Genomic DNA, 16291 nt, shown 5'->3' on the forward strand with positions numbered 1-16291 from the left:
TAAAGCTCAAGGCAACCTTGGCCACAGTGAGCATGAGATGGTGAAGCTCCAGATTCTGAGGGGAGGGTGGAGTATAAAAAGCAGGCTTACCACCCTGGAGAGTTAATTTTGGTGTTTTCAAAGATCTGCATGGAAAAGCCCCATGGGATATAGCCTGGAGGCAAGAGGGGCCCAAGAAAGCTGGTTAATATTTAAGGATCACTTCCTCCAAGCTCAGGAACAGCTCATCCCTGTGGATAGGAAATTAGGCAAAAATGCCACAAGGCCTGTGTAAATGAGCAAGGAATTCCTGGTCAAACTCTAACACAAGCAGGAAGCATACACAGTGTGAAAGCAAGGATGGCTTACCTCAGAGTAATACAGAAACATTGTTCAAGCATACAGTGATGAAGTTAGGAAAACTAAAGCATGACTGGAATTGGATCTAGCTAGGGATGTCAAAGACAATGAGAACAGCTTCTCTAGGTACATAGGTGACAAAAGGAAGACTAAGGAAAATGTAGGCCCATTGCTAAATGAGATAGATGGCATAGTGACACAGTACATGCCTCAGTCTTCACTACCAAGACAAGCCTTCAGGAATTCAGGTTCAAAAAATCAAGGGAAAAGGCTGGACAAGGAAGACATACCCTTGGTGGGAGAGGATCCAGCCAGGGAATATATTAGCAAACTGGGCATATGCATGCTATGTCTATGGGCTCTGACAGGATGCACCAATGTACTGAGAGTCCTGGCAGGGTGAGATCACTCTCTAGTCTCTTTCATGGATCATAGTGCCTGGAACTGGTGCCTGAGGCTGAAGGAAAGTAAATGCCACCTCCATCTTCAAGAAGGGCAGGAAGGAGGAAGGCAGAAGAATCACAGGCCAGTCAGCCTCACCGTGATCCCTGGGAAAGTAATGAAGCAGCCAATCCCAATAACTATTCCATGCCTCTCAATGGCAAGAAAATCCCTGAGTTGTCAGTGTGGCTTTACCAAGGGGAAATCAAGCTTGACCATACTGACAAACTTCCACGGTAAACTGATTGCCCAGGTAGATGAGTGAAGCAACAACCATTGTGTATCTGGACTTCACCGCTGCCCTCGGCAACGCCTCCTTCATTAAGGACCTTTGCAGATGCCTGGGCTGGACAGAACACCGTGTGAGGCGGCTGAGCACCGGCCACCTGAGCACGCACAGGGACCCGGCCCAGCCCGGAGCACCGATTTTGCCACCGTCCCTCCCCCCGGCTGCCAGCTCCAACAGCCGCCTTTCCTCCTCCCCCGGAAGCGGCGTGCGGATTTCCCCCCTCGAGCCGGAATTCGATGCAGCCCAACTGAAGGCGGACGAGGGGAGGCCGGAGGAAGGAGAGAGTCCAAACGAAGGAGAGAGCCCGGAGCGCCGGCCGAGAGGCCGCGCCATGGTGCTGCCGCGGTAGCGCCGGCACCTGCCATGGAGAACGCGGGCTGCAGCGGCATCACCTCCCGATCCCGGCGAGCAGTGCCGTGCCCTCTCCCCGCCCCCGGGCCGCAGAGGAAGCGTGGACACAGCGGGCTCGGGGCGTTGCTGGCCGCAGGGCCCGGCGGTGGGTGAGCCGGGGCCGGGCGGTTGGCGCTTGCGGGGCCCGGCGAGCCGGTGCGGGGCCTGCCCGGCGTGCGGGGCCTGCCCGGCGTGCGGAGCCGTGTGCCGCGGCGCCGTTCCTGCGGCACGGGGACGTGAGTCAGCACCACAGCTCCCGCCGTTGTTTTGGAGCAGTGAGCTCAGCCCTCTGCCGCGGTCCTAGAGCGACCCGAAGGAGCCACAGCAGCCGGAGCTGCTAAAAACGCCCGAGCTCGCCCGCAGCTGTTACGGGCCGGCCTCGGCTCGTCGGTGGCTGAGCGCCGCTAGGCTGGAGCTCGGGTCTCGGCTCTTGCTGGGGTTTCAGGCTCAGGCATGTCCATTGGCTGCTACCCTGTAGCTATGGCTGCTGGAGGAGTGTAGGTATTGGCATGCTTTGGAGATAAAACCACGTGTTACACGTTTGGAAAAATCAGTAGTGTGATTGGAGTCGGAGTCGTTTATCACTTACTGTGGTGTCACTGATAATTTAGTGTGAATGATAGAGACTTGTTGAATACAGATAGAATGCAAAGCCAAAGAAGGTGTAAAATGGAAAATGCTGTATAGTTAAATGAAACTTACCAAGTGAAATTATATAGCATGTTTTGTTCCTGTTTAGATAATGGAGTCTCATAGCTCTGACAGCCCTCGCAAGAGTAACCCACCAACTTCTGAAAGTGAAGATGAGATTGAGTTTGTTGGAGTAAGTAGACTTTGTACTGGAAATACACTGCTTGTTGTAAAAATACACTTTCAGTAGTCCAGTAAACAGGAGAGGGGTCTTCCTTGACTCTCTTGATGATTGTCATATTTAGATGTAAAACATTACTCTTGAATATAAAGAAAATTTCATTTGTGAGTGTTTGTGGCAGATAACAACTCAGTCTTAAAGGTTTATGTGCCTTTTCTTGGAAGGGTATAAGATGATGTCATTTGGTCCTGTAGAGAAAATGTGGTCTTGAGTATCCGAGCAGATGAGGGGCGTATTACAGTGATTAGTGAGGTATATGAGAAGGGACTGTAGATAATTTTCCTAGTAACATTATTACATAACATTTTGCTTTATGAGTAGTCCCTCTAAAATTAATTGAATAAATCACTGCTCATTCTGCAAATCAATGCTGAAGTCACTGTACTCAATTTAGAAGAAGGAAATAATGGATTAAGGGCCTTAAACAATCCTCTCAAATTGTGAGGCACTCTTTACTGTACAACACCTAGGATAATGCTGGCATGCTTTATGTTAAGGTAACTTTAAGACCCTTGTATCTGTTGGATGTCCAAGAGAAGCGGAATGTTTTTAATGCTGTCTGTGTTCTGGGCTCAGTCTGTCATCAGCAAAGTGGTGCTGGATGGCAGGATTACATAGAATCATAGAATTGTTTAGGTTGGAAGACCATTAACATCATTGAATCCAGCTATTAACCCAGTACTAAACCATGTCCCTGGGAGCCACATCTACACATCTAAAGATGTTTTTCTTTAAGGAAAAGGTTATGTTACTGAGGTCAAGTGATTCCATGATGCCATTATTTTTAGTGGCTTTTTTTTTGGATGTGTCTCATTTTTGAACAGTATACTGAATAATTACTAGATTTCCGCCCCCCCCCTCCATTTTGTATGGTGTTTGATTACAGTAGAAGTTTAACATACAGACTTTTTCTGCAGGTTCTCTAGTAAGGAGGACAGGTCTTTTTTGCAAAAATAATGAGTAGTTGGTTATCTCTGAGACATCTTAATATTTTGGTTGATTTGGGCAAAATTGATTGGGTTCAAAGTTCATTATATACACACAAGTATTCATGTGCATCTGCAGAGAAGGACTTGGGATTTTTGGTGAATGAGCTGGCAAAGTGTGTTTGCAGCCCAGAAGTTCCAGTGTGTCCTGGGCTGCACCAAAAGCAGTGTGGGACCAGGGCCAGGATGGGGATCCTGCCCCTCTGCTCTGCTCTGCTCTGGTGAGACCCTACCTGCAGTGCTGTATCCAGCTCTGGGGTCCACAGCACAGGAAGGACACGGAGCTGTTGGAGTGAGTACAGAGGACGGGCACCAAGATGATTAGAGGGATGGAGCACCTCTCCTGTGAGGAAAGACTAAGAGAATTTGGATTGTACAGCCTGGAAAAGAGAAGGCTTCAGGGTGACCTGATTGCAGCCTTCCAGCACCTGGAGGGAGCCCACAGAGAAGATGGAGAGGGGCTTTTAACAAGAGCATATAGTGAGAGGTCAAGGAGGAATGGCTTCAGACTAAGAGTGTGTTTAGATTAGATATTAGGAAGAAATTATTTTCTGTGAGGGTGGTGAGGCACTGGAACAGGTTCTCCAGGTAAGTTGTTGATGCCCCCCACTCCTGGGAGTGTTCAAGGTCAGGGTTGAGGGAGCTTTGAGCAGCCTGGTCTAGTGGAAGATATCCCTGCCCTTCCTTGGCAAGGGGGTTGGGATGAGATGGTCTTTCCAACCCATACCATTCTGTGATTCTGAGATTATGACTGAATAAACTTCATTTTCTTCAAACTGGGCAATGAACAAGGAAACTAGTATAGCTTGGAAAGTGTAAGGATTGAAGGGCTGATGGAGCACCAAGAGCAGTAACTGAAAGAAAACTGAAACAAAAGAACTAAAATCAACACTTCTGACTACCTTTTATTTTTTTCCCCTTTGCTTTCCCTGTGGATAATAGGGATCCTTTGTGGTTTCAGTGACTACTGATTCCAAGAGAGGCTGCTATATATAGGAAGATGATTCTGCTCAAATTCTGTGCAGGATTTAGATCCTGGAGGAGCTTGCTATTGTAATTGATGAATATGAGGGGAAAGGTGTGTGACCCTGGCCATCACCTAATATCAGCAGTCTGGCTTCAGATCTCATTTACTGCTCTGAGTGAAGGTGACTTTGGACTTTGCAAAAGGATTTCTAGACTGCTTGGCTAGCTTTAGATCATCATCTCCATATAATAATGTGTATGACTGGAAACTTACAGTCTTCGTTAATGTTATGGATGGATGCCTCCTTCCTGCATGTCCTAAAGACTCAGTGCACAAGATGGTACTGTAAAAATCGAATTAGAGAAGCTACTGGGGTATCCCAACCTGTGCTCATTTTGATAAATAACATGTTACTGTAGGCCATATGATCTGTGTTTTTCTTCCTTTTTCTCTTTTATTTTTTGTTTCCTTAACAGTCAGATGTGGCTTCAGTGTGTTTTTTTTTTTCTTTGATCAGTTTTTCTTAGTGATTTTGGGTTTTCTACTTAATTCACCTGTACCTAGGGTGTTTGAATGCATATTGTAGGACTATGTTTTTTCTCCATCAAATAAGGACTTTTTGTCAATCTGCTGCTGCTAGAGATTTTCAGCTTTTGTAGTCCAATTCACCCTCATTCAAGAAACTTAAAACTATTCTTCCATATTTTTCCACCTTTTAATTCTTCATTAAAACATATTTTGTCCATTTAAAATTATTACAGTTTAAGTTTTCCATGCCACCAGAGAAATATGATTTAATCTACAGTGCAGGCTGTTACTCCTGTGTTCTTAACATAGGATGGTCTTGCCTCCATTTTGCTTACTTGGGAAGGATGAGGCAAGAGTGAAGAAATTCACAATTGTCATGCCCTGTGAACAAATGGATAGATAATTGGCAGTTGACAGTTGGCACCAAAAGCATCAGATTTAGAGGAGAGTTAGTTAATATACCAAATCAAGTAATGCATTAAAACGTAGTAGCTACTAATTAAAGGTTTTGCTTCCTTTACCTCTGTGGTGTTAAATATTAGACATTCAGAATGAAGTATTTGTCTCTCTGGGTTTTAGTTGCATCACAGTAGGAACTGAATAAAATGGTAGTGGTGTTAGGAAGCAGCTCTTATTTCTGCACCCATCCCAAGCCAGCCAGGGACTTGAATTTTTGCATTTGCTAGGTTATAGTGTCAAAACTTTTTAAGTGCACATTGTTTCGCCATGTTGGTCAATTCTTAGTCTTAAAAGTTGGAAGTCTGCTGGGACAAAGATTTAGAGTACAAATAATAAAACTTGTGTCAATTTTTAAAAATTTATTTTAATGTGAACTTGTTCTGTGGTAGTAAGTATGTTTACATATGTATACACAGTTATGCTCACATAATTATTTGTCAAGGATAAGTTTGTGGTCACATACATGAAAGCTAGATTTGTGTTTTCTGTATGCTAGAGTGTGTATAATTATGCAGAAGTTTAATTGTGCTGTTTAAGTAAACTGGGCATTTGGTCTGAATGCACATAAAGCTAAACCAACAAACAAAACACCTTGCATGGTGTGTCAGTGGACAAGGTGTCTGTTAGCTAGGCCAGATCACCCAAAGATAGAGTGAAATGAGGAAGAGCATGAAAGAGAGACCACTATTTAGGGCTTTCAGAGAAAACCTCAGGAATAAAAATGAGCTTCGCAGAACTCCTTGAGAAGAAACTCTCCTTGGAGATGAATATGAGGCTTCATCTTCAGCCAGTCACCAGTTAAATAAAATGTGGTTGTATTAACAGCTAATTGGTATTTTGCATAGCATAGTGAAAATACAGTTCCTTTGATGCTTCCAGGCAAAGCTGTGAATAACAGCAGAGATGCCACAGCTGTCTGGAGAATTAAAAACCTAGAAATTCTTCTCACGGAAGTAGTGGTGATTTTTGTTTGTTGCTCAGTGGCATGGCTGTTGGTTTGTGAGAAGAACGGCTTTTAAAGATTTAGGGAAGTAATTTAGAAGCGGATCGTGTTGGGGGTTTGTTTTGTTGTTGGTGATTTTTTTTCGTTTTGTTTTGGTTTTTTTCCCTTTTTTTTCTTTGAATGTGGAGGATCTTTGAAATATAAGATATGAAGAGTGAGCCTATCTTTGTGCTAGTACATCTGAATAGTTTCATGTCTTTCTGGGTGCCAAGTATGCCAGTATAGTCAGAGGGGCCCCAGCTTTCAGCTGTTCAGAGAGCTTGTCCAGGTTGTTTTTTTGAAATCTCAGACTCTCTGTGCCAAGTATTCACACCCCCACTCATCCAGTGGGAAGTAGCAACAGGTAGGATGAAGCTCTCTGATCTTCAGCTTCTTAACTCTCTTATAGTGATGGAATCCTCAGGGTTGGCACTATCTTTGCATTACTATGTAGTTGAACCATCTGGAAAATAAAGTGAATAAAACTCCCATAACTTTAAGTTTGGGGCTTGTGTGGAGGTAAACAGTACACAAAAATTGCATGGAAAAAGGCACAGATTTTGAAAGGAAAAAGAGCATTTATGTGTGCAGAAAACATTTAAACAAGTGTAATATTACTTGTGTTAAATTTATTTAATCACTTGGAATTCTAGGCTTGAAAGCAAATTACTCTGTATTTCAGCTGTCAATTTTGTAAGTTTTGATTAGTTGTTGAGCTCTGAAAGTAAACACAAATAATAAAAGTCTCTGCCCTTGAAGAAGTTGTTATGATCAGAGCTGAGCATTTCAAAACACTTTATTGAACTGATTGGACAGTCAGGTGGTCGGAATGTGTCTTGGAGCTCTTACTTGCTAAAACCTGTTTAATAAAGGTTTAATTTCTTAAGAGTTGCAGAGCCTCTTGGTTTGTACAGAAGCAAATCTGTTTCTGTGGATTTTTTTTTTTAAATATTTCATTTAGAAAACTATGTTATTTTTATTTAATCATAAAGAGTTACTCTTTGGGGGTATTTGGAGGCTGGCAGCTTGATTCATAGAAGCTTTTGTCATCTGTCCAATTTCATTCCTCTTGTCCCCTGTGAGACAGAGGACTATTCACGCCTGGCCAGCTGAACAGCTTTACTGCCTTGAAAGGTGGAAGAATGTTAAGAATGAGATGCATTAAGAGCAGCAGAGAGGATTCCATGCTGCTTTTCTCTCTGCTATTCATCATGAGGCAGTAGGTGTTCCTAGCCTGCCCTATGCAGTTGTTTGTTAATATCTTGAAGGAACTGACGATATATACCAGAGATGGTACATTTTATCTCTGAGAAAGAGATACTTAATGCTTTTGTGTGTGCATTTTAAACGCTTTTCCAGGAAGGACCTTTAAGGCCTGTCCTTGAATGCATTGATCTTGTCAGCAGTGAGGATGAAGAGCCTAACAGCAGTTCTTATTTTCATGTGAGTATGTTGTAATGTTGGTTGAATAAAATAATTGGTCTTCTGTATTTTTTCCTAGCCATTATTCTTCACACAAGCCTTGTTAGTTGTATTTCAACGAGTAATAAATAACCAGTATTGAATTATTTGGATTGTTCTACTTGCTGTTGAGTGAAAAGCAAGAATAGCAGCAAGAATAGTTCATTTTTTTCCAGAGCCATTTTTTCCACCTTGAAAGGACTTGGAACTTTTGTCTTTCAGTCATCTTAACAAGTGTGGGGAAGTGTCACTTTACATGCAGCCTCAGAATCTGGGATGTCCAATTTCTAGCCTGAAAACATACCTGGTATACTACAAGGCCCTTTCTTTCTAAAATAACTTTTTGGAAGCAATGTATGGGTTGACCTAATTGCAGTGACAGTCTGATTTTAGCTCAGCCTAATCCTTCATAATCCATTCTAAGAATATATAAGTCAGAAGCAGGCTCATCAGTTTATCCATCCCCCAACCTTATTCTGCCTGCTCTGCAAGGCCTGTGAAAGGGACAGTGATGGACTCTACTGCATTTGGTTTTGGCAGCAGTGACTATCTTTTGACTTTTGTTTTCCTGTGTTGCAGCAGAGGATGTTTGTAATAAACCTGATTCTTAAAGAAAGGTGGATCTTCTGTACATGCACAGGCTGACATTCCAGGGATGATTACTAGAGCTGACTGCAAGAAGGGGAAACTACAGTGTATGGCCTATTCCTTAGACTAGAAAAAGCTCATGATCTGCCTTTTTGAAGATAATGGGCAGTGTTAGAGCAAGAATAATAGCAGTTTTCAGGTTTTTTTTAGATGGGCTGCATGTTGGCTTTGAAGTCAGGAGGGATTTTGTTTATTTCGAAGAACTTAATTAATTCTTCACTACACTGAGCACAATTGTGCTTGTTCCTCCACTGCAAGGTGAGGCTAATGGTTGTTTTCCTGTGTTTTTGAACAGAAGTTACAGATGCTGTTAAAATGGAAGAAAAAGGTACACAGTAGCTCATGGAACTTAGGAAAAGAGTATCTTTCCTGAACTATGTGATCATGCTTGGGCATTACTTTTTACTATATTAGTGTCTGTTACATAACCATCACCAAATAAGAGTTTGACTTCCCAATTGTAGAGAAATACTGGGCGTAAGGATCACATTGACTATCAGAAGGAACGAGTTGCATCAACCCTGGATCGTCTGGCTCGCCATGTTGAAGTAGAGAAACAGCAAAAAGAAGAGAAAAACAAAGCCTTTAAGGTATTGTATGTGTTTTATTTTGGAAGAAATGAATAATAAAGGCCTTGTAGTCACAAGTGTCTTTGTTTACACTACTAAGTAAATAAAAAAATTGGTGAGGCATACCTGGAATTCTCTTTCTGGGGTGTTGCATGAAATTCAACATGGACATTGTCTTTTAGTGGCTTTTAACTGATCATTTTCTAGTCTTATTGCAGTACCTAAGGAGGGAATAATTAAATTAATGAAAACCAGTGACTAAAACTTGTTTTCTTGTTTGTGTATGTAGCAGAGGAACCTTAGTATCAATTATTCTGGTATTCTAATGTTTCAATTAATTGAAAAATAACAGTTACCACAAACCACCATGCAGCAAGCCTTGTTATTTACCTGCTTTTGTCTGAGATTTTTGGGAAGCTGTTTGCCACATTAAATCTGTATCAGATAGTATTTCATAATGGGATAAAATTTTCAGTGTTTAAGGCATAATTTTAAAGTTAAATCCTATTAGTTGCACTTTGCAGCCATTTGCAAAGAATGTACTTTTTACTTTTATTGCAAACTGGGAGGTACAGTCTGTGGGTTTAGTGGTAGGACTGCTCAGTGGGAGCTGGACATCTTCAAAGAATGAATTGCAAGAACTTAATGGAATTGAACAGGGACAAATGTAAATCCAGAGTTGGCAAATGTGCTGACTTCCCAGCGTGGTTTTCTCAACAGTGTTCATGGCCTTTAAAATCACATAATTCTGGTCTATTAATATCTTGTTATGGTCTATGGTGGGCTATGCAACTGTAGTACAACAGAGTAAAAGGCTAGATTAGATATAGTCCAAGGTAGCCTTGGAGTCTGGAGGCCTACATCCCCCTTCTCTCTCTTCTACTTTGAATTTGGCCACCTGTTTATGTCTCCACATACAGTTTTTCAGCTGTAAAGTGGAGTTAGAGATAACTGTGTAGCTTTTGAAGCAGCTTGAAGGCTAAAATGAAGGCTAAAAGATGAAGGCTAATGAAGGCTAAAAGATCCTCTTGTTAAAGATAAATATTTTCCTCTTGCCTGGGTCTTTGCTCTTCATCAGGTAATGCAAACTGCAGACTTAAATTTAGTCTTCAAAGTGAAAACACCTTTTTCTTTTTTTTTTTCTATTATGTTCCATTTTTATTGTATTAAACAGAAGTCAGTTGAGTTTGTAAGTTTTTTTTTTTTCCCTCACTTAGGTTTTTGTGGGTGTTTTTTTTTAGGAACCCATATATAAGTTTTGAGATACATACTTAATCTTTTCTCTTTTTCTTACTTTTGTTAAAATCACAATGATCACAACATTGTCTGGTATGTTTTTTCCCTTAGGAGAAAGTTGATTCCCAATATGCTCATGGGTTGCAAGAATTAGAATTTATTCGGGAACACAGTGATACAGAAGCAGCAAGGTTATGTGTGGATCAGTGGTTAAAAATGCCAGGTAAGAATAGAAAACTAAGTCTGAGTGATGGTTTCTAAGTCTTGTGTTGCAAAGTAGAACGTGTGAAAATTGTGTTAAGCTTTCAGGTGCCTTGTGCATAACCAAATCCTACAATATATAATGCTGCTAAAGCATATAATTTGAAAAGTTCCTAAACATTTATTTCCATGAAAGCAATTCTTGCAATGCTTTGCTACTTAGAAAACTTCTAAAAGCCACTAAGGCAATATTAATTATTTTTATAAACAAAGTTACTAGGAAGAAAAAAATATTACTGTTGAACTGCTTCTTGGGAAAGTGTAAGTAAATGTGACTTCACAATGTTTAATGGATTTAAAATACTACCTGGAGGAAGGGTGTCAAACTGTTTGAAAAGTTACACTGCTGGGAATTGAAGAGACAGTGAAAGAGCAGACTTACTGTAGTAGGATTGAAGGACAGTGAGTGGATTGTTAGTTCACTTCTGAGAATCACTACAATTTGATTCTGGAATGTTTTAGGGTTTGTGTATTACTTGTTTTCTTAAGCCTCTGATTAAGAAATTCAGCTTCTGGTTAAGTACTTTGTTTTGGAACACAGGTCTGAAACCAGGCTCTGTTAAGGGTGGAAGAAGGAGTGTTAATAAGAGTATGGGTCAGACTCAAGTCAGTAGCACTCCCAAATATTGTCCTGTGATGCATTGCAACAGACGGTTTGATAATGTACATCTTCTTCTGGGTCACCTTCAAAGGTAAGGAGATCCTTGCACTGAACTCTTGCAAAGTAATAATAAAAAATAAAAGAATATGCTCTAACTTAGGACATCAGCATGAAGTCTGCTTTAAACTGGCTGTACTGACAAAGCCCCATTTTGAGAGCCAATTTAAATCTTAACATTTATATAAATGAGCTTTGTGGGGGGTTTTTTTGTTGGTTTCTTTCTTTTTTATTAACTTGATGCATGTGCTTTTTTTTATTCAGAATTCATGTCTTCCTCATGTTGACCATTTTTTAAATATCTGAGTTTTTTTGAGGAGTAAGATTTGTGTACTCCAGTTTAGTTGTAGCTTCATCCAAACTTGAAATAAACCAAAAGGCTGATTTATGCAAGTTGTTGGTAAGATGAAAAGCCCCCAATGCAGAGAAAAAGGAGCAAAAGCTATAGGCTGTGTGTTCATAACTGATCTTGCTACTCAGTACTCAGTGTGTTCAGTTCCAGCAGGCACAGCCTTTTAACTGGTGACTGTGTCCATAGGCAAGATGGTGAGAAGTTGAGGAGGGTGTCATGGGTTAATCCCCATAGCAGCTCAGCCCCACACAGCTGTTGACTCACCTAGTGGGATGTAGGGTAAATGTGAGAAAACTCTGGGCTGAGGTAAAACCCGTTTAATCAGTAAAGCAAAAGCTGCATGCTAATGCACAGCTAAATAAGGAATTGAGAAGCAGAGCTCTATCACAAGTGATGGTCACTTGGAGTGATGGCATTTTTCTTCCCCCCTATCTCCCCTTCCTCCTCTACCCGACTTTTATTGCTGAGCACAATGTCTTATGTTGTGGGATATCTGTTTGGCCATTTGAGGTCAGCTGTCCCAGCTGTGTCTCCCAACACCTTGCTGGTGGGACAGTCTGAAAAAACAGAGAAGACCTTGACACTGTGCAAGCATTACTCGGCAATAACTAGAACTTCTCTGTGCTATCAGCACTGTTGTTCATAAATCCAAAACACAACAACCATACAAGCTGCTACAAAAAATTAACTCCATTCCAACCAGAACTAGTACAGGGAGGTAAAAATAAATAAATTATAAAAATGTCTGTGTAGGAAATTGGTGCTTTGTAAGTTCTCGTAAAAGCAGTTTGATTTCTCGCCAGAGTGGCCATTTTAACAGGTAAGTTGCAGGGAGAATCATCTCTGTACAGGACACTTCAACTGATACATTTCATGATGGGGAAGTAAGGAATTTTTATAGTTTAGGTTGGTTAGATAGGGCATTTTTGTCTGTTAGCTTCAAAGGACAGATTTTTTCCCATTAAATAAAAGCTATTTGACTCTTTGCAGGGGACTAGTTTGATAATTATTTCTTCTTCTCCAGGTTTGATCATTCTCCTTGTGACCCAACAGTCACATTACATGGACCCCCACATAATGCTGTTGCTTGTGTGATATGCTGCGCAAGATTTTCAACCTCTCAGCAGTACAGTGATCATCTTTTATCTAAGGCAAGAGAATATAGTAGAGGGTTTAAGACTTAAAATTATGCATTGATTTTTGGTGGGTTTTTGTTTTGTTTTTTCTTTAACCCTCTTTCTGTCTCTTCTCTTCTACTCTTCAAGATAGTTTTCGCTGATTCTTCTCTGTTTTAAACACCTGGTGTAGCCTGACAGAATTCCCTTTAGATGTGACCATTAGGTTGTACTTTTTGGTAAGCTTTCAAGAGGACCATAGTTTTGTCTTGAACCTCTTATCCATCTATTGGTGTTGTTGATAGGTATTCTCTCTTTTTATGCATTTCCAAAACTATGAAATGTAAAGGCAGGAAGTTAGGGTGAAATAAGTGACAGCAAAGAAAGGCAGCAGAAAGGAGATGGGGGTTTTATTTAGGTAGTCTGGTGTTGAATTGAATAATGGATAGCGTTTTCAAAACTGGGTAGTACTATAACAAATATTCTCACCTAGTCTCCAGAAGCTGCATTAAATTTGGGGAAGTTTTAGAATTTCTGAAAATCAGACTAAATGTTGCTTGTAGTAATAATTCTTGATATGTTGTCATACCTGACAAGCTGAAAGATTGCATTATAGTGTGGCCCTAGATTTTTTCCGTTGCTTCAAAGTTGTGTGCCTCTGATGTGTCCAGGGACATTAGCAGATGTAGCAGCCAAGGTGGGGGAAGGGCAGTGAGTGTTTCTTGCAGACAGCGAGATGGGATTACTTTGATGTGTAAGGATGGGGAGATAATCCTAGTCAAAGCTCTGAGCATATTCTTTGAGTGCTGTAGGAAGAAGCAAGCAAAAATATCAAGCAGAACTGAAGGATTTTTGCCCTGAAGGCAGAGCTCTGAAGTTGACATAGAAGGCAGAGTGGGTAGAAGTTCACTTCTACAAAAGTTACAGACCTTTTGGGCTACTCTGAGGAGCAGCATTTTTGGGGAGTTACAGGTTAGCAAGATTAGGGAAGAACTGACGTGAGGTATAACAGCTGCTTTATTGACAGATGGAGCTTTTCCTGAGAGCCTGGGTAAAGGGAATGTCTAAGAATTGCTGGAGCCCATAGTCCTTGGGAAGGTGCTTGCTCCCAGTGGTGCAAGATGGAGAAGTTGGGTGTAGCAAGGGTGGATGCGTAGCTGGGTTTGACAGTGGTACTTTGGCCAGTTCCTTGTGTCTTGTGAGCTGAAATGCGGAGGGGTAGACTGTATATAAATACAGATGTGGTAGCTGAAAATCTAAAAGTGAAAATATTACCACAGAAATGAGAGAGAAGTGGGAGGACGCGAGAACTGGGCCTGGTTTCTTGACTTAATTTTTTTCCTAAATAGATAATTTTCTCTTCCAGCTAAAGGAAAATGATGGGCATAAAAAAGGTATTCCTCCACAGCCTATTCAGTGTTTTGCATGCCCAAACTGCTTCCTCCTTTTTGCCAAAAGAGATGAGTGTTTGCAGCATATGTCGAAAGAGAACCATGTCCTCCAGGTTTCTGAGCCAAGTGGTACGTTGCTACTAAGTGTGCTGCTTATAATATTTTTTGAAAATTCATCCTTAAGATAGGAAGTGACTTATATTTTTCTGCTGCATAAAAAAGCTTAAGGTTTTAAAGTTTGTTATTAATAATTCTTATTTTTCTTTTAAGATCTTAAATGTGATGCTTTGAAATTCATATTTTTGTGTAGAAATGATTCCTCTACCAGACTTGCTGTAATGAGATACTGTTGAATCTTTCATATAAGCTTCACATCCTTCAGTGACTCCATGCAACTACTTTGCTGAATATTTTTATATTTGGCATGTTCATAGAGACTCAGAGCAAAACACATAAATTTCTTTTTCAATTCCAGTCAGAGTGGCTGCTGAGTTCCTTCCCCTTACTCTACAGTCTATGCTTGGAGGAGTGCTTGGAGGCTATTTTTCTTGTCCTGGTGGCAAAGACTTGTGAAAATACCTTCTCCATAGAATTGCAAATTTAGAGTGCTTAGCTGGAGCATTGCTGCCAGTCTGATGTCTTGCACACACTACATGGCTGCTGAAGACTGACATACTGGTTATGTTATGAGCTGGCAACATCCTGAACCATGCTTAATAAAGTCCAGAGGAAAGATCTGTCTGATCAAGGTGTTGCAAAGAGGGTGGTTAATGACTAACATAGCTGTACTAACTTTTTATTTTTGACTTAAGCAACAGGCATTAAAGCATTTACTTCAATGCTAGCTAGACTGCTAAGCGGCCATATTTTAGACATTGTAACTCTTTGGACAAGGCTACATGGCCAAAAGGATTCATGCAGTTATTTCTCATCTTCATAAGTGTATCTTCATCTTCTGCCCTCCCCTAGAGTGGCTGCAGGAAATGTACAGAAAAGGCAGGCTTTGAAGGAATCCCCTGCAGGTGGAGTCAGTACTGCTGCCTTCATGTAGTGAAGTGACAATCAGTTGCGTGGCTATACTTAGGCAATACTATGCAATGTCACTCTAATGTACTTCTTTTCTCAAATAGGTTATTATTTCTGAATGTGATGACTGCAGATGCTTTTAAATTTAGGTCATAGGTTTCAAAAAAGATTACTGGTGAGCTATTGCTTTGAAAAGATTAAAAGCACAAGTTAGTGTTTTCTTCTTGTGAGATGGAAGGTGCTTAACTCAGAAGAAAAAATTGAGTACTCCTTTTCTTGTGTTGCATTAGTAAGGCTTCATAATTAATAATTATCATCATGGTCTGAGATCTACCAGTGAAGTTAGCTGAAAGGCATAACCTCAAATTACTGCCTGCTGATCATCGCATCTTACTAAAACAGAAAAATTAAAGAGAATTTGCCTGCTAAGGTGCAGAACACGAACAATATACAACCTTAAACCATTTTCCATTCTCTTTTCAATAGAATTTTCTTACTCTGCTGGTACTGGAAGTTATCTGTAGAGTATATACTCAGAACAACAGAAAGTGCTGCATCTAAAAATTTAAGAATTAATATTAAGGATGAGAAAGAGATGGTCAGAGTATGTTGGAACTTGTTAAATAAATTGCATTGTTTTTTTAAAATAAATATGACTTAAAACAAAATTTTATGTAGTAAAAGTAGGTAGTTGATAATAGGTGGAGGAGAAGAAGGTAAGAACCTTCCTAAGAGAGATACTGACCTAGGTATTGTAGAAGGAGGAAAAGGGAAGTAAAGTCAGTCACCAAGTATGAAAAAGCAAGATGCAAACAGATTCAAATATAAAATAGTTACAGAAGTTTAAAAAATTCAGGATTTAGTTACAGCTTCCATTGCACAGTTACTGTAGCTCAGCTGACTTTTGTTAACTTGCTTCCTTAAACCTGTGGCAAATTACAATAGTAATTATGTCGTCAGAGAGAGCTGAAATTCTATGGAAAAACTCTAATTTTCTGCTGTTCTGTTTTATAGATGCAGTGAAGTCTGGCTCTCCGCTACCTTTTCCATCCTTTGCAAAGAACCTCTTGATATCTCTGTGCAAAGAGGTCTCCTTCCAAGTGAAGTGTATGTCCTGCTTCAAGATACTGCGCTCACATATGGAATTAACAGCTCATTTCAGGTTTGTGAAAGGTGGATGTCTTTATAATGTGAACATCCATAGATCAATGGCAGGTATGCAAATGTGCTTTTAGTGGTACTAGTGGATTTCAGGGCAGCTAGGACCATCTGAATGTTGACTTCCCGAATAAACAATCAAAAGCCTGCCCCCTTCACTTAAC

The 16291-nt window shown here is 40.6% G+C and overlaps 1 protein-coding gene across 1 annotated transcript in view; it reads left to right on the forward strand.

Moving 5' to 3' along the window:
• Nucleotides 1-2201: 2201 nt before the first annotated feature.
• The window catches only part of ZNF451 (zinc finger protein 451), a 34102-nt gene continuing 20012 nt past the window's right edge, over nucleotides 2202-16291 (forward strand). Inside the window, exons 1-8 of the mRNA XM_062488559.1 lie at nucleotides 2202-2282; nucleotides 7612-7695; nucleotides 8826-8951; nucleotides 10278-10389; nucleotides 10969-11119; nucleotides 12462-12588; nucleotides 13919-14072; nucleotides 15984-16131. Coding sequence (XP_062344543.1) covers nucleotides 2202-2282; nucleotides 7612-7695; nucleotides 8826-8951; nucleotides 10278-10389; nucleotides 10969-11119; nucleotides 12462-12588; nucleotides 13919-14072; nucleotides 15984-16131 — 983 coding nt within the window. The remainder of the gene's footprint in view (nucleotides 2283-7611; nucleotides 7696-8825; nucleotides 8952-10277; nucleotides 10390-10968; nucleotides 11120-12461; nucleotides 12589-13918; nucleotides 14073-15983; nucleotides 16132-16291) is intronic.

This window comes from Cinclus cinclus, chromosome 3 (genome assembly GCF_963662255.1).
Source record: "Cinclus cinclus chromosome 3, bCinCin1.1, whole genome shotgun sequence".
Lineage (NCBI taxonomy): Eukaryota > Metazoa > Chordata > Aves > Passeriformes > Cinclidae > Cinclus > Cinclus cinclus.